We start from the raw sequence: 21,677 nt of genomic DNA, 5'->3' as shown, positions 1-21,677 counted from the left end.
CCAAGCTTGGACCGCAACGTGCCAGACATTCCTTGCTGCCCAATTCCTGCAAAGGCATTGCCACTCAACCCAGCCTGGGCAGGAAACCTTTAAGAAGTCCAGCAGTCCCTTATCAACCATTAAAAAACCCAGCAACTGTGGACTATGCAGAACTAGATAAATTAACAGGAAGGATTCGAAATCTGCGCGACCAGAAATTCACAGAAGACTGGTGTAAATTTACAGGCTATTTGAAAAGTAATGGTGATGATCAAACTACGTTTGTAGGTTTGCAAGAAGTTTTGCGAGGAGAATTATTGGAACGATTGCCAAAATGGATAAAGGGGAGGATGGTTAGTGAAGATAATTAAAGGCAATGTGAATTTAAGAAATGCATAAAAAGTGGTTAAAATGGTGGATCATCAGAGGTGCTGATGGAAGTCCAAAAAATAAATAAATGTATAAGTGGTGAAGTTTTGTGGTATGTATTATAATTTATATGTTAAAATTAATAAAAATTATTATTAAAAAAATAAAATAAACCCAGCGACTCATCACCTACCTACCCTGCGTTACTCATGAGGAAGCCTGTTTGTTTAAGATAAGAAAGACTTGAGTTGGAGAGCCCTTTTTGTTTTTGAACATCCTTCTTTGCCGCTTTGTTCTCTCCTTTCTTTGCCTTCCCTTTTCTGTTCTTAATAAAACATCGTTGCCATTTGGCTGTCGGGGTCTAGATCCTTGCAATCTCCTGGGGGCATCCTTTTGGGGTGGAAGAGGGGGGCTTTGCAGGGCTGCGATGGACCCCAGGAGTGGGGAAGGCTGTTGGCTGCTGCTAAGCCTTCTGGTCCCTGATGAACTGAGAGGAACCCGGCTGATAAGGGCAGAGTGAGCGAGGTGTCTTGGTTTCACAGCACGGTAGAGTTGGAAAGGATTTCGGGCCCTCTGCTCCAACCCCTTGCAAGGCGGCCCCTTCAGAAATGATTGCTTTGGCCTCTCACAATGCACCTGGGGCAGGGAGTTGTAGAACTCAGGTGGTGGTGATGACAGCAATTGCCATGGTTTGGGAAGCTGCTGGCCTTACTTGCAAGGCTGTGCGTAAGTCTCCCCACATCCTTTATAGGTGAGTAGAGGGCTTAAAAAGCAGAGACATCACCTTGCCAACAAAGGTCCGTATAGTTAAAGCTCTGGTTTTCCCAGAAGTGATGTATGGAAGTGAGAGCTGGACCATCAAGAAGGCTGATCACCGAAGAATGGATGCTTTTGAATTCTGGTGCTGGAGGAGACTCTGGAGAGTCCCATGGACTGCAAGAAGATCCAACCTCTCCATTCTGAAGGAAATCAGCCCTGAGTGCTCACTGGAAGGACAGATCCTGAAGCTGAGGCTCCAAGACTTTGGCCACCTCGTGAGAAGAGAAGACTCCCTGGAAAAGACCCTGATGTTGGGAAAGATGGAGGGCACAAGTAGAAGGGGACGACGGAGGACGAGATGGTGGGACAGTGTTCTCGAAGCTACCAGCCTGAGTTTGACCAAAGTGCGGGAGGCAGTGGAAGACAGGAGTGCCAGGCGTGCTCTGGTCCATGGGGTCACGAAGAGTCGGACACGACTAAATGACTCAACAACAACAAACAACAAGACGGCTGAGCTGGCTGTAGAGTGTTACAAGAATTATAAGGTCTCAAATATAGAATATTCATAAATGCGCACATATCTAAATATATGAACCATGTGTCTGAAATGGTACAGGGGAGCAATCCTGAAGCCATTTGGACTCTCCCAATGACCTCAGACATTCCTCTGCAGTAAGAGAGGCAAATGGGGAAAGCCTTCCCGTTGTCTTTTCGCTTTCAAATCCTGTCTTAAGGGCGTATTTGTGTAGGAATAGGTGAGCCTGTGACCTGGACTCAGGAACTAAAGTATTAACCATCACAAAGAATGCCCAGGCTGCCCAGGTAATGCAGTCAGTGACCATTATCAGGTATCCCAGCAGGCAGGATTTCTGCTGTAGACCGCCTCCTTCCGTGATGTATGCATGATGTCTTGGGCTACAGGATGGGCAATTTCTAGAGTCTATATAAAGGCTTGTGCACCATTTTTCAGGGTTCTCCTCCTGAGTGAGGACCCTGTTGCAACAATTCCTTGAATAAAGATCAGGCTTAAGAGCCGCTTTGCTTCTCAATATTCTCTGGTTGGCCTCTGTTATTTTCTCCTACTGATAGGTAACCCACTTAAGGACTCTATATGGGCTCTGGAATACCCCATAAAGGAAAGGGGCAGTTTATTTTCTTTTAACAAGAGTAAATAACACACTCAGGTTTATCCGGAAGAGTTCCTTTCCCCCCGCTTGTGGAACAAAGATAGGGTATTCCACCCCTTCGCCACCCTCCAAACTGCCATCACCATCGGGGCAGTTTAACAACAAAGCAAAGAGGCATCACCTGGGAGGACAGTGTCTCAAACAAAGAGTCTCAAAGAAAGGTGTTGTAAATTGCCCGCCCTGGAGTCCAAGACCACCCCCAGAAACATCATACCTACATCACAGAAAGGGTGGTCTACAACAGAAATCTGAGTGTGTTGTTTACCTCCTGTCTGGCAGGTTACCTGTTAATGCTCACTTGATTGGATACTATGGGGAGCCTGGCCAGTCTTTTGTAATGATAAATACTTAGTTCCTGAGCCAGGTCACAGGCTCACCCTATTCATACGCAGACATACCCTTAAGACAGGATTTGTGAAGGAAAAGACAATGGGGAGGCTTTTCAATTTTCCCTGACCTTGCAGAGAAAACTTTTGGTCAGTTTGGGAGTCAAAATGGTTTCCGGGCTGTTTTCCTGTGCTACTTCAGACATGTGGTTTATATATAACCTTAAATTTTTTATTTCAGTGTGTTCTCCCGAGCCCATGTTCTCAGCATGTTCCTACAGAATGGAAGACGCCAAGATCCCTCACTCTATGGTGAGCTGGCTTCAGATGCCAGGCCTGTTGCCAGACCAACTCCGCATTCCAAAGATGTCTGCAAATGGGACAACCAAGGCCGGAAACATCAGCCCCGCTGCGTGGGAATCCTTTGTGGACGACTGAAGACAACCAGCCATTGCCCCGTTGCGACCCTAAATGTGGGGCTCCGTAATGAGGCGGCGACATGGAATTGCAGTGTTAGAAGGGTACCCAAGTGCCATCTAGCCCAACCCCCTGCAATGCCCTCTGCCCATGCTCCATAGCACTCGGAAGCTCCAAATCGTGTGGGTCTGAAGCATTTGGAACAACCCCATTCTATCTGAGTGGTGTCCAAACTTTTTTCAAAGAGGGCCAGATTTGATGAAGTGAAGGGCCGTGAGGGCCAACCAAAGTTGTTGGCCTTTTTTTTAGGATTGGAGTTCCTGGGCTTTTTTTTAGGGTTTTACCCCAGGACATAAACAGCCACAGGGGCCGGATTAGGCCCCCGAAACGGACGTTAGCCTGGGGGGGGGGTGAGGTCTGAGAACTAAGCTATGTGTGTTTGTGTGCCCCACTTCAGACTGAAAAGGAAATAAATGTGTAAATTTTTTTTTACGAAGGCTTTTCTTCTGTAATTAACAGGTCATTAAAACCCCAGCCCCTCCCACTGCCCCAGGTATGAACAGGTAATATAACAGCAGCATCTCTTTCCGTCCATCAGGATCAGGCCCTCCTCCCCTATTCAAGTCCGGAACTGGCTAGCAGAGATTATACTGTATATCTATCTATCTGCAGGGACAGAGACGTCAGCCAATGTGTTGTCCTTTGAAAAATCCCCTTTTGCTCTCCGCGGCCAATGGGAAGCTTCTTTGAATCCCATTGGCCCTCGACTGGCTGGAATGGGCGGGATCCACCAAAGCAGGCAGCTTCCTGTTCCTGTGTCTATGTCGCCACCTGCTGGCCGCTACCCGAACTGCAGTCTCTATGTACAAGATGTGCCTCTAAACTTTGCGTTATATACTGCGCATGGCATGAAGCAGTATATATGTCAGCAGTGGGCTGAGGCTGGCAGGGTCCTCAACAGCGTCTATTTCTCTCCATAGTAGCAGGACAGCTTTTGAAACACTCGTACAATTGCAGAGTTTTTTTTGGGGGGGGGTCATCTAGCCCAACCCACAGCAAATGTCCAGCAGCTTCCAAGAAGCAAAATCGGAAAACGAAACGGAAAACAAAGCAGAATAACGTAGGAAACACGAGGCGTCGTAAATTTAGGAAGGCACAGATCCCGGCAGAGGCAGAAGTGTAGCAGCGAAAAATACAATTCCCAGAAGGAAAGGCAGCGACCGTCTAGGGAGCCCATGCAAACGACCCAGTTCCTCTTTCCTTTCTCTCTTTTTTTGGTTTGTGGTTTCTGTTTTCATCGAGTTGGGAGGGACCCCTGAGGGTAATCCAGACCAACCCCCTGCAATGCGACGCAGGAATCACAAATCACAACAGCTGAGGCCCACCTGTTCGCAACAACGGGATGCCAAGCCTGGGATGGGTGGCAAGGCGGGTTCTGGCCGCAGCGGGGTGACCAGCTTTTCCGCGCCGCAAAAATGGACCAAGGCGTCTTTAACGGGAAGTTCCAGATCGGGAGCGGAGGGGGAACGACTCGTCGGCGCTGGTCCGATCTGGGAGCCGGGAAGGCCGAAAGACTGAACGCAGGGAGTCCTAGAACCGTAGAGGTGAAAGGGACCCTGAGGGTCATCTATTCCAACCCTGTGAAACGCAGGAATTGAGTCCGTAGCGGCTCCTGCCCCCTTCCTCTCCGAACCCCCACATCCAGCTCCCCGAAGGGCGAGGGCGCACCATCCAGCTCCTCCCTCTCGACGGATCCCCAGTGCCCCTCGTCTCAGTGGACTTGGAAGAGACCAAAGTAGGTGAGGTAACGGTCGGCCTTGAGGCGGACGTTGGCAATGGTGCGGACTCGGATGGATTCGTCGGGCCGGAGAAGGACCAGGCCGGAGACCTGGCAGACGCGAAGTTCGGGGTCCTGGGGCCCAGAGCTGGTGGGGGGGAACTGCTCCAGGCAGCGCAGGGCCAGCTCGCCGTCTAACATGATGTCCAGCTTCATGTAGATGGTCTTCCCTTCGTTGAAATGGACCTGGCAAGGGGTGACATGGAGAATAAGCTCAGAATCGCAAAATTGTCTGGGACCCCCAAAGGCCATCCAGCCCAACCCCCTGCAATGCACGAATCTCAACTAAAGAATCCTTCGCAGGCAGCCGCATGAAATCTTAACAGAGTGGTGCATGCTCTGGTTATCTCCTCCTTGGAGATAAAATTGAGGTTGAATCCTGACAAGACAGAAGTACTCTTCTTGGGGGACAGGAGGCAGATGGGTGTGGAGGACTCCCTGGTCCTGAATGGGGTAACTGTGCCCCTGAAGGACCAGGTGCGCAGCCTGGGAGTCATTCTGGACTCACCGCTGTCCATGGAGGCGCAGGTCAATTCTGTGTCCAGGGCAGCTGTCTACCAGCTCCATCTGGTACGCAGGATAAGACCCTCCCTGCCCGCAGACTGTCTCACCAGAGTGGTGTATGCTCTGGTTATCTCTCGCTTGGACTACTGCCATGCGCTCTACGTGGGGATACCTTTGAAGGTGACCCGGAAACCGCAATTAATCCAGAATGCAGCAGCCAGACTGGTGACTGGGGGCGGCTGCCAAGACCACATAACACCGGTCTTGAAAGACCTACATTGGCTCCCAGTACGTTTCCGAGCACAATTCAAAGTGTTGTTGCTGACCTTGAAAGCCCTAAACGGCCTCAAAGGCCCAGTATATCTGAAGGAGCATCTCCACCCCCATCGTTCAGCCCGGACATTGAGGTCCAGCACTGAGGGCCTTCTGGCGGTTCCCTCATTGTGAGAAGTGAGGTTACAGGGAACCAGGCAGAGGGCCTTCTCGGTGGTGGCGCCCGCCCTGTGGAACGCCCTCCCATCAGATGTCAAGGAAATAAGCAACTATCTTCTCTTTAAAAGACATCAGAAGGCAGCCCTGTTTAGGGAAATTTTTTAAATTTAATGCTGTATTGTTTTTAACACTCAATTGGGAGCCGCCCAGAGTGGCTGGGGAAACTCAGCTAGATGGGTGGGGTATAAATAATAAGTTGTTGTTATTGTTATTTCCCAAACTTCTGAGTTCAGCTGCCCCTCGATCGGCGTAACCTAAACCTGTCACCTGCCCCAACCCAAATCCTTGCGAACTCGCAACTAGAAAGAAGTCAAGAAATATCAGTACAGTGGTACCTCGGGTTAAGTATTTAATTCGTTCCGGAGGTCCGTTCTTAACCTGAAATTGTTCTTAACCTGAAGCACCACTTTAGCTAATGGGGCCTCCTGCTGCTGCTGCGCCGCCGGAGCACAATTTCTGTTCTCATCCTGAAGCAAATTTCTTTACCTGAAGCACTATTTCTGGGTTAGTGGAGTCTGTAGCCTGAAGCGTATGTAAACTGAAGCGTCTGTAACCCGAGGTACCACTATATTTACAATTCACATTAATCACTCGTCGCCGTTAGCTAGCAATAATAAAATGTTTATTTAAAAAAGGAAGTGCAATAGGTCAAAATAATGATTTTTTTTATCTCACCTAAAGAGATGGGATACGGAGGGTCCTTGTTGGCCAGACAGGGGCACTCTGTACATGCTCGTGACCTTTATTGCTGAGACTCGTGAACCCCCTTTTGGCTTCTAGACCTTTATTCACCCCTATGAAGCCCCACCGACGCCAGGAGAGCAATACCGAAAACTTTGGGAAATGTTCTTTCTCCCTCTCCCCACCCCTCCAAGAACCAAAGTTCATCATTTCCCAGGATGCCTTGCTCTTTTTACCCACAAGTCTTCCTCCCCCCCCCAAGAACCCAAAAACCACCTGGGCCCTCCCTGGCCCCAGATTACCTTTTCAAGTCCTCACCTGGCAGTACAGGTAATACAGTCCCCTCTTGGCCACCCTGAACTCGCCCCGGCTGCTGTCGTAACGGAGGGGACTCGTCGTGTTGAGTTTAGCTTCCACCCACCCGCGGATGGTCCCGTCGGCATCTATGGGGCAGGGTGGGGGGAGAAGGAAACGGTTGAGGAGTTTGTGGCTGGAAAAGCATCTCTCCAAATTACCCCCCTTTGCCTCGCTACCCCAGTTCGATTACCCAGAGGGATCCCGCTTTTGAAAATTTAGATAAAATATCTACAGCAGTGTTTGTTATGTGAATAGTGCCATACACACACACACACACACACACACACACACACACACACACACGTGTATATGTATTTATGTAACAATTGCATATAGGGACGCAGGTGGCGCTGTGGGTTAAACCACAGAGCCTAGGACTTGCCGACCAGAAGGTCGGCGGTTCGAATCCCCGCAATGACGGGGTGAGCTCCCGTTGCTCGGTCCCTGCTCCTGCCAACCTAGCAGTTCGAAAGCACGTCAAAGTGCAAGTAGATAAGTAGGTACCACTCCGGCGGGAAGGTATACGGCGTTTCCGTGCGCTGCTCTGGTTCGCCAGAAGCGGCTTAGTCCTGCTGGCCACATGACCCGGAAGCTGTACACCGGCTCCTTCGGCCAGTAAAGCGAGATGAGCGCCACAACCCCAGAGTCGGTCACGACTGAACCTAATGGTCAGGGGTCCCTTTACCTTTTTTAACAACTGCATATATAAAAAATAAGAACGGATCCACGTGGATCCTCGGGAGTTTTGCATTGGGTCTCCCCAAATTCACCATCAGATCACATCGCATGTCCGATTTAACCTCCTTCTGTCGGGCCTGTAAGCCAGAGCTATTCCGCCTGGCCTTTAATTTGAATCCAGCCTGATCTTTTATTTCCCTTCTCTTCCCTCCCCTTCCCCTTTTATGAACATCACCCGCTCTGAGACCCCACAGCTAATTCTCCCCTGGCCTCCTCGCTGGTCCATGTGGGACCAATTCAGACAGCTAGCCCTGGGGATTATTTAATTGATTTTTGAATTTTATTGTTAATTCATGTTTTTATACTGTATTTTATGCTGCTTTTATAATTAAGTGTTTTAGAGTGTTTTAAATTTGTTGTTAGCCACCCTGAGCCCAGTTTTTGAACCAGGAAGGGCGGAATATAAATAAAAAATTATTATTATTATTATTATTATTATTATTATTATTATGCAGACAGGGTCTCAGAAGCCTTCCCCTCTTCTCCCCTCCCAGCCATTACAGAAGCCCCAGCCCAAGAAGTGTTACCTGCCTGGATCCCAGCTCGTCCTTCGGTGGGCTGCACTGAAATAATAAAAATAAAAGATGGGGGTCAGGCAGGACTCCTGGGTCCTCTAGGGCAGTGTTTCCCAACCTTGTGCCTCCAGATGTTTTTGGCCTACAACTCCCATCATCCCTAGCTAGCAAGACCAGTGGTCAGGGATGATGGGAGTTGTAGGCCAAGAACATCTGGAGGCACAAGGTTGGGAAACACTGCTCTAGGGGATCGCGAGCGGGTTCCTGAGGGCACGAGAAGCACCGTTTGGCGAGAAAGAAGACCCCCCCAAAAAAACCAAAGCAGTCCCTTCCAAATAAAAGCAGGGGGGCTGTGGAAAGGGTCCCGCTTTCTTCCCCCAACAGGTGGGCTGGGTGGGGCCAGATCTGGGCGCAAGGCGCAAGGGAGCATGTCATATTTCCTCTCACCTTCGTAGTGCGCAGCTGAGACAGTGCTGGGTCTCCGAGGCCGGGAGCGCTTGCCTTTGGCTGCTATGAAATGGGTAGAAATAATAATAATGATGATTATAATAATAATTATTATTTATTATTTATACCCCACCCATCTGGCTGGGTTTCCCCAGCCACTCTGGGCGGCTTCCAACAAAACACTAAAATACAATAACCTATTAAACATTAGAAGCTTCCCTGAACAGGGCTGCCTTCAGATATCTTCTAAAAGTTTGGTAGTTGTTTTTCTCTTTGACATCTGGTGGGAGGGCGTTCCACAGGGCGGGCGCCACCACCGAGAAGGCCCTCTGCCTGGTTCCCTGTAACTTGGCTTCTCGCAGCGAGGGAACACTTAACAATGTTACTAAGATTGGTTTAATTACGTTTGAGATTTTTGTTTGTTTGTTTGTTTGTCTGTTTGTTTGTTTAATTTTTTTGGAAAATCATTTTTTTTTTAAACAAACCAACTACATCTCCCAAGATTCTTTGGGGGGAGTCCTGGCTGTTTAAAGTGGTGTGGTACTGCTTCAGAAGTCCAGTGTGAATGCGGCCTAGGTCAGCCTTCGCCATCCCGTCTCCCCTTGACTTCACCCCCCGAGGTGAACTCCATTGTTTTTCAAAACAGGTGGGTTTGAGACCCGTCGCTGACCCTCGCCTGGTTTTGCTGGCCTGCTGAAGCCGTTCCTGGGATGTGAAGGCTTTGCGCCAGAACCCCCTCCAGCCCCAGATGTCCAGCCACGTCGGACTACAACTCCCATCGTCACTGCATGGTGCTGCTAGCTGGGGGCGGCTGGGAGTTGCAGTCTGAAACATCCCCAAATCAGCACAGACTGTGGAAACTTCACACTGGACTTCAAGCATCTGGCATTGTGTGCCTCCCCGTTCTTCCTCCAGACTCTGGGTCCTTGGTTTCCAAATGAGATGCAAAAGCTGCTCTCATCAGAAAAGAGATTTGGGGAGCCATGTCGTCAGCTGGTGTTGGTCCACTGTGCTCCATTAAGTCCAGGGTCAACACAGCCGTCTACCAGGAGATTTTGGAGCACTTCACGCTTCCTTCCGCAGACGAGCTTTATGGGGATGCTGACTTCATTTTCCAGCAGGACTTTGGCACCTGCCCACACTGCCAAAAGTACCAAAACCTGGTTCAATGCCCATGGGATTACTGTGCTTGATTGGCCAGCAAACTCGCCTGACCTGATCCCCATAGAGAATCTATGGGGCATTGCCAAGAGAAAGATGAGAGACATGAGACCGAGCAATGCAGAAGAGCTGAAGGCTGCTATTGAAGCTTCCTGGTCTTCCCTAACACCTCAGCAGTGCCACAGGCTGAGAGCATCCATGCCACGTCGCATTGAGGCAGCAATTGATGCAAAAGGGGCCCAAACCAAGCACTAAGTACATATGCATGCTTCTACTTCTCAGAGGTCCAATATTCCTCTATTTGCAGCCCTCGTTTTGCTGATTTCATGTAATATTCTAATTTTCTGAGATTGTAAATTTGGGGTTTTCATCAGCTGTATGCCATGAGCATCACAATTATAATAAATGAAGGCTTGACATATCTCGCTTTGCATGTCATGAGTCTATTTCATATATTAGTTTCACTTTTTAAGTTGAATTACTGAAATAAACAAACTTTTCCATGATATTCTAATTTTTCGAGTTTCACCTGTACAACTGCCACATTCCCTGGCCTATCAGGTGCCATGCCTGCTCCCCTCCCCGTCCACTCCATTGAGGGAGGCGGTGACACTCACCCTGTCTCCTCTGCCGCAGCGCCCCCTGCTGGGCAAAATGGTGCAGGAATTTGCCTTGGCTGCTCCAGCCGGTAGACAGCACCACCTAGAGTTAGAGAAGGACAATGCAAGAAACAGAGGGCAGGCAAAATTACAGGTACCTTGGTTCTCAAAAGCTTTGGTTCTCAAACTCCGAAAACTCGGAAGTAAGTGTTCCGGTTTTCGAACGTTTTTCGGAAGCCGAACGTCCGATGCGGCTGTCAGCTATCGTTTCCGGGGCACCTGAACCATCAGAAGCCGCGTCTTGGTTTTCAAACATTTCAGAAGTCAAACGGACTTCTGGAACGGATTAAGTTTGGCCCGTTTGGTTTTGGTATTTATTTTGCGTTTTTGAGGCTTTTTCTGTTAATTTGGTTTTTTGTGACTGTGTGGAACCCAGTTCAGCTACTGATTGACTGGTTGTGTGACTGCGGAAATGGATAAAAGCCCCCCATGCAAACAATGACTATCATCAGTGCAGGTAAGAGGCAAAAATTATTTAAATTTTCATCATCCACAATACTGTCTTATTTATTTTACAGTAGAGTGCATTGATTATTGCGTTCATTTTATGGATGAATGGTCTCTTTAGATAGTAAAATTCATGCTAAATTGCTGTTTTAGGGGTTGTTTTTAAAAGTCTGGAGTTGATTAATCCGTTTTGCGTTACTTTCTATGGGAAAGCATGCCTTGGTTTTGGAACGCGCTTTGGTTTTGGAACGGACTTCCGGAACGGATCAAGTTTGAGAACCAAGGGACCACTGTATGTGGGTTCTCCGTAAAAAGCGAACCCCCAAAGGATGGCAATGCCAGGCTCACCTGGGGCATGAGCCTGCTGTTCCATTACCAGGTAATATTTGGATCAAACATTTTCTTTTCCATCCACCTGCTATTGTAGAGTTAGGAGAGGGGCAGGGAAAGGAGCGTCCAAAATGACAGAGGGGTTGGAGCAGCTGTCCCACAAATAAAGGTTACAGAGTTTGGGCATTTTCAGCTTGCGGAAAAGGCAAGGAACGGGAGACACAACAGGAGTTTATAAAACGTAGAAAGTGGATAGAAAAATGCTTTTCTCCCTCTCCAATGACGCGAGAATTCGTGAACACCCAACAACACTGAACGTTGAAAGATTCAGGCGTAGCTGAACTATGGAACTCCCTGCCACAGGAGGCAGCAAAAAGAGGTTTAAATAAATTCACGGCGGAAGAAAGAGCTACTAAATTGATTTTTGATTTTATTGTTATTTACGCTTTATACCGTATTTTATGCTGGGGTTTTTTGTAGCATCAATTAAGTGTTTAAAATTTGTTGTTAGATGCCCTGAGCCTGGTTTCCTGAACTGGGAAGGGCGGGGTATAAATAAAAATTTATTATTATTATTATTATTATTATTATTATTATTATTATTACTAGCCAGGATGGCTGTTATCTGCCTCCACGGTCAGAGACAGGAATTATTTAAGGTTTGGTGTTCTCTTGTGTTTTTATATTTCCCTGGAAGCCGCCCAAATGGACGGCATTATTATTATTATGTCTCTGAATATCAATTTCTGGGAATAGCAAGAGGGGAGAGAGCTCTTGGGTTGGATCCTACGGGCAGATTTCCCATTTGGGGCATCTGGGTGGCCGCTGTGAGAACAGGGTGCTGGACTAAGTGGGACCATGGCCTGACCCAGCAGGATCCGTTCCCTTGTACCAGGGACCCCCAGATGTTCTTGGACTTCAGTTCCCATCATCCCCAGCCAGTGGCATAGCGTGGGGGGTGCAGGGGGGGCCGGCCGCACCGGGCGCAACATCTGGGGGTTAGGGTTAGGGGCACAAATCCATGGGTTAGGGGGCGCAAATTACTTGCCTTGCCCCGGGTGCTGACAACCCACGCTACGCCACTGTCCCCAGCTGGCGTGGCCCATGGTGGAGGGTGATGGGAGCTGGAGTCTTTTCCAGAAAAAAGAGCTCCTGGTTCCTCCCCATGGCCTTAGACAATCTGTTATCCTGCAGAAATCAGTGCGGAGGAGAAGGGGTTTTCTGGAAACCCTGCTCCAGAGCTGTTCCAAAACATGCACCGAAATGGACATACAGCCCTCGTGCAGGCAGCAGTTCAACCGGGTCAGACCCCTGGGAGAGAAAGCCACATACCGGGTCCAGCTCTTCGGCGTCATCCTCGGACAGCAGCTCCTGAGGACCAAAGAGAAAGGAAGGGGGGGAATTAAGGTCTTATATATACACAGTAGTACCTCGGGTTACATACGCTTCAGGTTACAGACTCTGCTAACCCAGAAATAGTACCTCGGGTTAAGAACGTTGCTTCAGGATGAGAACAGAAATCGCACGGTGGCAGCAGGAGGCCCCATAGGCTAAAGTGGTGCTTCAGGTTAAGAATAGTTTCAGGTTGAGTACAGACCTCCAGAACGAATTAAGTACTTAACCCGACGTACCACTGTATAATAAATGTTCATAAATGTACCCACCAAGTGCATACATAGATGTGTGGACGACATGTCTGGAGCAGCACAGAACTGCCCTGAAACCATTTTCACTTCCAAACTGACCAGATGATTTCTCTGCAAGGTCAAGGAAAATGGAAGAGCATCCCCATTGTCTTTTTGCTCACAAATCCTGTCTTAAGGGTATGTCTGTCTGTGTTTGAATAGGGTGAGCCTGTGACCTGGCTCAGGAACTAAGTATTTGTCATTACAAAAGACTGGCCAGGCTCCCCAGGGTATCCAATCAAGTGAGCATTAACAGGTAACCTACCAGACAGGAGGTAAACAACACACTCAGATTTCTGTTGTAGACCACCCTTTCTGTGATGTAGGTATGATGTGTCTGGGGGGTGAGTCCTTTGCAGGTTCTCAATCCGTCGGAGAAAAGAATGGAGGCCAATCAGAGAATATTGAGAAGCAAAGCAGTTCGTAAGCCTGATCTTTATTGAACTGTTGCTCCCCTCACACACAGGAAAGGAGGAGGACCCAGAACCAAGGTGTATATAAACATTTTAAATTGCCCGCCCTGGAGCTCAAGACCACCCCCTCCATACATACATCATACATACATCTCAGAAGGGGTGTAACCCAAGACCACCCCCCACAAACATCACACCTACATCACAGAAAAGGTGGTCTACAACAGAAATTTGAGTGTCTTTGTTTTTCCTGTCTGCCAGGTTATCTGATAATGCCTTATCTGATTGCCTTTCCTGCTAGTCTGCCCATTCCTTTGAGATGGTGATTACCCAATTCCTGAGACAATGGGAAGGTTCCCTCACCCCCTCCCTCCTTGCAGAGAAAACATTTGGTCAGTTTGGGAGCCAAAATGGTTTCAGGGCAGTCTTCCTGTGCTGCACCAGACATGTGGTCCCCATATCTATGCACGTGCTTTTTTGGTACATTTATGAACATTACAATTTTTTTATTTCAATATATAACCCTGCAGATTTAACTCAGGAATGTTAAGAAGACAGTGATGCAAAGTTCGAGGCTGATTTATTGCTCCGTACCTGTGGGAGAGGACGGTTCTGGGAAGGGTTCAAAAATGCAGCCCTGAGATGTACTTTTTTTTTTTTGAGAGCAGGGAGTTCAGCCTGGAGATGGTTGCCCCGGAAACTCAGAAAACACATCTCTCCCAACATCCCGGCTGCTAACGCCTTTCTTAAAAGTAGCATTTTTGATCCTCCTCTCTGCTGTCAAGGGGAACACCAGGAAGGGGGGAAACAGCGGGGTGGAGAGTACATTTGGGGGAGAGGAGGTGTGAGAACGGCCAGTCACCATTTCAGGAACATAGGAAACCATCTGATATTGAGCTCAGCGTTGACACGCTCAAATTTAAAGAAATGGGAGTGCCTGATCACCTCATCTGTCTCCTGAGAAATCTCTATGTGGAACAAGAAGCTACAGTTAGAACTGGATATGGAACAACTGATTGGTTCAAAATTGGGAAAGGCGTACGACAAGGCTGTATATTGTCTCCCTGCTTATTTAACTTATATGCAGAATTCACCATGCGAAAGGCTGGGCTGGATGAATCCCATGCCGGAATTAAGATTGCCGGAAGAAATATCAACAACCTCAGATATGCAGATGACACAACCTCGATGGCAGAAAGTGAGGAGGAATTAAAGAACCTTTTATTGAGGGTGAAAGAAGACAGCTCAAAATATGGTCTGAAGCTCAACATCAAAAAAACGAAGATCAAGGCCACTGGTCCCATCACCTCCTGGCAAATAGAAGGGGAAGAAGTGGAGGCAGTGAGAGATTTGACTTTCTTGGGCTCCATGATCATTACAGATGGTGACAGAAGTCATGAAATTAAAAGACACCTGCTTCTTGGGAGAAAAACAATGACAAACCTAGACAGCATCTTAAAAAGCTGATCGCTGATCGCTGAAGAATGGATGCTTTTGAATTCTGGCGCTGGAGGAGACTCTTGAGAGTCCCATGGACTGCAAGAAGATCAAACCTCTCCATTCTGGAGGAAATCCGCCCTGAGGGCTCACTGGAAGGACAGATCCTGAAGCTGAGGCTCCAAGACTTTGTCCACCTCGTGAGAAGAGAAGACTCCCTGGAAAAGACCCTGATGTTGGGAAAGATGGAGGGCACAAGGAGAAGGGGATGACAGAGGATGAGAGGACAGTGTTCTCAAAGCGACCAGCATGAGTTTGACCAAACTGCGGGAGGCAGTGGAAGACAGGAGGGCCTGGCGTGCTCTGGTCCAGGGGGTCACAACGAATCGGACATGACTAAACAACAACTCAGGAAGGCCTGTTAATTTTACTCTGAGTAGGGCTAGCTTTGGCGGCAACCCAAATTTCTGAAGCGGGGTCGTGCGAGGCCCAAACCTGTCGCCACGCAGCACTCGGAGCATGCTCAGAGGTACCCTTGCAAGTGCCAATGCCACAATTTGCCCGAGGGAATCTTAGGGCCAAAAGCAGCAGTGTCCTTCATCAGTCAGTTAGAACATTTCTGGTCCAGTATGGCTAGAAAAAAACCACAGAAAGGACAAGCACTGTGTGAAATGTATGTTTTCTTATCGCATCCACGCAAACCTGTCTCTTAATTTCCAGAATGTAGATTCATCTTCATCCCATTAGGAAAAGGAAAAGTTTCCAAAGAACCAGTCAACTGCATTAACTGAGGAGGTCATTCATGCAAAGTACTCCCAGATGTGGCTTCGTAGGATGTGACCTTTGACCTGGAGAAGCCTGTCCGTCCTTCCTTCCCCATCTCATGGGCGGAGGATGGGCAAGATGCAATTGCTCCATTTTAAAGTAAATCAACTCTGTGCATGCTTAGAAGCTCTCTCTCTTTTACCATCATGCATCAAGCATACAGAAGAGAGAACATGAAACAATGCATTTGAGGTGCTCCTTTTATCATCAGGACAGTTAAACTACTGGGATTCCAAGAAGCAGGGATGGCCACCAACTTAGAATCGGGAGAATCGGAGAGTTAAAAAGGGACCCCAAGGGTCATCTAGTCTGAAATATAAAAATTAAGGTCTTATATATATAATAAATGTTCATAAATGTACCAAGCAAACACGTACATAAATATATAAACCACATGTCTGCCCTGCCCTGTAAACCATTTTGACTCCCAAACTGACCAAATGTTTTCTCTGCAAGGTCAAGGAAAATGGAAGAGCATCCCCATTGTCTTTTCCTTCACAAATCCTGTCTTAAGGGTATGTCTGCGTATGAATAGGGTGAGCCTGTGACCTGGCTCAGGAACTAAGTATTTATCATTACAAAAGACAGGCCAGGCTCCCCAGGGTATCCAATCAAGTAAGCATTAATAGGTAACCTGCCAGACAGGAGGTAAACAACGCACTCAGATTTCTGTTGCAGACCGCCTCTTCTGTGATGTAGGTATGATATTTCTGGAGGTGGTCTTGGACTCCAGGACGGGCAATTTAAAATGTCTATATAAGGGCAGGTACACCTTGGTTCTGGGTCCTCCTCCTTTCCTGCGTGTGAAGGGGGCACCCTGTTACAAGAGATCAATAAAGATCAGGTTTACGAGGTGCTTCTCAATATTCTCTGGTTGGCCTCTGTTATTTTCTCCGACCGATGGAGAACCTGCAAAGGACTCTCTAAGGGCTCTTGTCTCCCCCATAAGGGAATAAGGGCAGATTTTCATTTATTACAAGTCCAACCCCCTGCGATGCAGGAATATCAACAAAAGCATCCATAACAGACGGCCCTCCAACCTCTGCTTAAAAACCGCCAAGGAAGGAGAGAGCCCACCACATTGCGAGTGAATCCATCCCACTGTTAAATGGCTCTTGCTGTCCCAAAGTTCTTCCCGATGTTTCGTCGGAATCTCAGTTCTTGCAACTTGGATGGATTTAAAAAGAGGATTGGGCAAATTCATGGAGGAGGGGAAGGCTATGGGGTAGGCTGGGGGGCTTCTGGGCCCCACCGTAGAAGGCAGCAATCATTTTTCATACTAGTTGCTGGAAACCACAGCAGGGAAGAGAGTTCGAATCCTGCTTTGTGGGTTTCCCACAACGGGCATCTGGTTGGCCGCTGTGAGAACAGGGGGCTGGACCAGATGGGTCTGATCCTGCAGCCAGGCTATTTGCATGTGGAGACAGGTGGGAGGGCTGCGAAGGGCTTCAGCACGGCCTCTGCATTTTCAAGGACTCTGCTGGGCCTTGTTCGCATCTAACAGATGTGAGCACTCAGCGATGGCTTTTTGTTTTTATTTGCAAAGGCCTGGGAAGGGAAAGATCGGGAGGTTGCTAGGAGAGGCAGCCAGGTCAGGCCGGCCTCCAGCCTCAGGGGGGCCAGCCCAGCTGTTGGGCGTGTGGGTCCAGCGGGTGGGGTGGGAAAAAGGTGCACCAGAGGCTTCACCGCTGAACCACACGTCACACCCCACTCGTTTGGGGGTTTCGGCTCCAAATAAAAGGGTCCATTTCCAGAAAACCGCTGCTCCAACCCAGCCTGACTGTTTTATTACTAGTACATGGCAGAACCATCTGGAGGGCACAAGGTCGTCAAAGGATCCAGGCTGCCTCAAAGAGATTTACTCGGTTTTCAGAGCATGCAGTTCTGGCAAGATCCAGGTTCGAATCTCGGGCCAATGACTGAGTCACTTGGGTGGGCTTGGCCAAGCTGTGAAGGCTCTCCGCTTTCCCCACCTGAAAGGCGGGCTGGGGCCGGGGAGATCTCTCTTGGTTGACCTCTCCCCACCCGAATCCGAACCCATCCTTGAGCCCGGCAGCTGGGGTTTTATCTGCAGCAAACCCCTCCTGAGCGCAGCCATGCAGGAGCGAGAAAGGCAGCATTGAAACAGAGCCATTTGCACAGGGAAAGACAAATGAGAGGCGTCAAGATTAGCATCTGGAACCCTGGTCTCTCGCAGGCCCTAGTCCAGTACTCTAACCACTACCCCACCCTGCCTCTCTAAGTAAATGCATCTGTTGTTTCAAGCATGGTACGTTAAAGGGGGTCCCCTGCTTTCACCCGGTTTCTTGCCCCAACGCACCAGCATGCTGAGAAGAGGCTACACCGGTTGAATTCCCGCCTGCTGAACCGCTGTTGCTGAAAGGTGCGGGAACATGACCCACTTAGAGCTATTTAAAGGACTTGGAGGAAGTGTTATGCCCACTCTGCAGACCATAATAACTACTGGGCTGCTTCCCACAGCCCAGGGCTCAGCAGGGGTTGGCAGGCATGTGGCGGTCTGTGGTCGAGTGTTGCATGCCCGCAAGGCGGCAAACAGTGTGCTTTGCCTCAGGGGTCTAGGAATGTTTCCCAGCAATGCAGATCTTTGCACTCTTTACTGGCTGGGTACAGACCAGCCTGCTCTGCCAACCGGGCACCCTCCAGAGGGGAGTCGTAGCCCCAACCCATCTGGATGGCACCCAGTTGGCAAAGGCTGGTCTAGATCTTATGCCCATTGCTCTGTTCTGACCCTGGAGGCAGCCTCCTACACCATTTCCAGAGGGATCAGTTAGTGCCGGGGCTCCCAAAATGGGCAGCATCACCCGGGCAGGTGGCAGTGGGATTGCCAAGGGGCAAAGGGGGCAGGTGTGGGGCGCCAGAGTTATAAATGACTTCCACAACCTGGAATCGCTGGGTCAAATTAATCACCGCAGTTCAAGAGTTTTAACTGGGTTGCAATTAATCGTTGCTGTTTGGAATCTGAGAATTGCAGAGTTGGGGGGGCAATGGTCCCCCCCAAAGTTTGGTACCCACTGAGTTAATTTCTTCCTCTCCCACGACAGGATTGGAAATAGCAGGGCAAAGCTAAGAAGGTTGTGCCTTATCGCTCGCTGTCAAATGCTTATCTTGGGCATATTTGAGCTTTGCATTTGAGCTCTTGCCTGGCCTGGCCTCTTGGCCTCACTGTTTACAATCTCCCTCCTCCCTTCCATTTAGGTATTTATATATAGGACTGTAGAGCTGGAAGGGACATCCAAAGATCATCCAGCTCAACCCTCTGCAATGCCATTCAGAATCATTCTTTGATTAACTTCCTGCAACCATAAATCTGCTCACCTTCAAAGAGTGTCGTGTGTGTGTGTGTGTGTGTGTGTGTGTATTTTGTTGGCAGATATGCATCTTGCAAGGCAGGCGCCCCTCCCCTCTGCCTCGGGTCTCCTGCGTTTACAGCAGGTGGCCGGATTATCGCCGACTTAAAATGCGCACAGCGGAGCGCATTCCTCAGCCCTCCCGGACGCACGCCCTGCGCTGCTTTCGCCCAGCCCTGGCTGCGCCTGATGGGTGCTGGTGGCTGCACCTAAGGGTGCCTTCCCTCCCGCTACTCCCCGTCCGTCCGCCTCGCCGCCCTCGGTGCGAATCTCTTTGCAACTCTGCGATCTGGTGGGTCGCGAGTTAGGTCCCCCCTCCTCCTCCCCAAGGACCTTTCCGTGCGCCTCGCTGGCATTACGCGCGGCTTGGAGCCTTGCGCGCTGGCCGTGCGCCCCTCACCTGTGGCACCGCGGCGGCGGCGGGCGGCGCTTCTTGCTGGGCGGCGCGGGCGCTGGATCGGGGCCAGGCAGCCAGCAGGAGGCTGAGCGAGGCCAGCAGCAACGCCGAGCCGGAGGCCAGCGCCAGCGCCAGCAGCACTAGGCGGGCGGGCGGCTCCCTGGCCCGGCGGCGCCTCCCCATGGCCGGGGCAGGAGAAGGCGGACCAGGCCGGCGGCGGCGATGGCGAACGGCGACTCCAAGCGCGGAAGCGACCGGGCGCGGAGAGGCGGCGCCGGAGAACGAGCAGGAGGCGGCAGCGGCGGCTGCAGCAACAGCGAGGCCGTCGAGGGGAGGCCGCGCTCGGCCGCCTGCCAGCAGCAGCCCCGGCGGCGAGAGGCCGAGGCGCAGCAGCAGCACCAAAACAGCAGCATCCGGACAGGAAACGCCCGCCGGAGCTGCGGCGCGCCGAGGGCGGAGCAGGCCCGGCCGGGGGCGCCGGCACAGGAAGCCGCGGCGGCCGCCGCCTACAGTTCCAAGCGCGCAAAGTAGAGCCTCCAGCTTCGGTGGCAGTCTATCTTAGGGAATGGAGACGAAGCCCAGGGTTCGGTGATGCTGGGGGGAGAACTATTGACTGCTTGCCTGGCTGCTTTCCCCACCCAGCTTGGCAGCTTTTGGATAGCCGAAGCCCCCGGGCTGGAATGATATGCAGGGGACCACGCAGCAGGGAGTTCCGCAGGTTAACGCGTCCCGAAGAAGGAGAGCGCGCGCGGGTGTCGCCCTCTCCCTCCCCCCCAAAAAAGTTTTTCTTGGTTTTCACAACATTATAAACAAACACATAAGACAAACAAACATAAATCATAGCCTTATTGAAAATTACACTGATTAACATTGTTAAGTGACTTCCTCGCTTCCCCTTGGTTGAATTTCATTGCATGTCCTTTTAACGGTTTTCCAAATCACAGTTCTTGTAAAATTTAACTTTAACATCCTTAGATCTTCACATTATGAAATGAAACATATTAATTCGACACTTGACATAAATAAAATCCTAAACCAATTAAGTATCTGCAAACTGTTTTCAGTTAATTTAACTTAACCATATTTAACTAAGTAATCATTAAATTTAATCCACTCCTCCTCCTGGTCGCGGACTCTTCCGGTTAGGTCGGCTAGCTCCGAAAAATCCATCATCTTCATCTGCCATTCTTCTATGGTTGGTAATTCCTGGCTTTTCCACTTTTTAGCTAACAGAAAACGCGCAGCAGTTGTGGCATACAAAAACAATTGAACATCTTTCTTGGGCAATTCCAAAGCTGTTATTCCAAGAAGAAAAGGCCTCTGGTTTCTTTATAAATGTACATTTCAACATTTTTTTTCAATTCATTATAGAGCTTGGCAGCTTCTGGATAGCCGAAGCTGACGGGCTGGAATGAGCTGCTGGGGACCACGTAGCAGGGAGTCCCGCAGGTTAACGCATCCCGAAGAAGGAGATCGCGTGCGCGAGTGTTGCCCTCTTGGTTGCGTGTAACTCCGGCACCTCTCTCCCAACACGTACTTAGATTACCTGGGGGTGGTTTGCGAGGATGTAGCTTCACACGTTATGGGTTTGGGGGTTTTTTAGCGGCCGGGGTGGGACGTCAATTAAACAAACCCGGAGTTTCTGCCCGAGCGCGCGATCTCACAGGACTTGGGAATCAACGATCGAGCCTTTCCCCGCTCTACTTTTTTTCAAGGTATAAGTTGAGGCATCGACACGTGTTAACGATGGGCGTGTGAACGCGGAATAAAGCACGGGTCACATCGGAGACAGCAAGGAGTCTTGTAGCACCTTGAACCGTTTAGTGGTAGCAATAGCTTTCGAGGAATACAGTCCGTCCCATGCTGGAAGTGTTAACCTGTGTTACCACGTGTGTACACACACACACGTGTTGCATGGAGGGGAGGTTGTCAACAGTGATGTCAGAGGGGAATGAAATGTCGTGATCGGAACCCGATTGCGTCACTTTCCTATACATCCTGCGAAGTGAGGATCTTGAGTTTGGAGTTGCAAATGTTACAAATTAGCCTACTTCTCGGTTGAATCTTTCTCTGGGGGCGGACAGCGTGGAAAAAAATAATTCATTTTTTAAAAATGCTTTTATTTCGGGATTATTATTTTTTATGCGCTAGCATGAACCGAAGCCGGGTCACCCAGCGGCTCCGTTCAGACGAGCACCAACCCAGGATAGAGATCCCAGTTTGAAAAGGGGCAAAATAAAATAAAATAAAGCAGGCGATTTCTTGCTTTCACTTCTGCCCGCCGACTCCAGCAAAAAGACGGAGACATCCCGTGCAAAGGGAGCTTGCAAAAAAATGTCTTTTGCTC

The 21,677-nt window shown here is 49.6% G+C and overlaps 1 protein-coding gene across 1 annotated transcript; it reads right to left on the bottom strand.

The window, feature by feature from the left end:
* Nucleotides 1-4,067: 4,067 nt before the first annotated feature.
* Nucleotides 4,068-19,785, bottom strand: TNFSF12 (TNF superfamily member 12). Its single transcript, XM_083707134.1, has 7 exons — nucleotides 19,334-19,785; nucleotides 12,538-12,576; nucleotides 10,387-10,471; nucleotides 8,609-8,671; nucleotides 8,174-8,209; nucleotides 6,870-6,994; nucleotides 4,068-5,060 (listed from the first exon to the last, which is right to left on the bottom strand). Exons 1-7 carry the CDS (start codon nucleotides 19,511-19,513, stop codon nucleotides 4,809-4,811), a joined length of 780 nt encoding a protein of 259 aa, XP_083563260.1. The 5' UTR covers nucleotides 19,514-19,785; the 3' UTR covers nucleotides 4,068-4,808.
* Between the last annotated feature and the right edge of the window lie 1,892 nt (nucleotides 19,786-21,677).

The sequence above is a fragment of the Podarcis gaigeae genome, assembly GCF_964106915.1.
Source record: "Podarcis gaigeae genome assembly, chromosome: 13".
Lineage (NCBI taxonomy): Eukaryota > Metazoa > Chordata > Lepidosauria > Squamata > Lacertidae > Podarcis > Podarcis gaigeae.
Note: the sequence above shows the minus strand (reverse complement) of the source record. Positions and strands in the feature narration are given on the sequence as shown.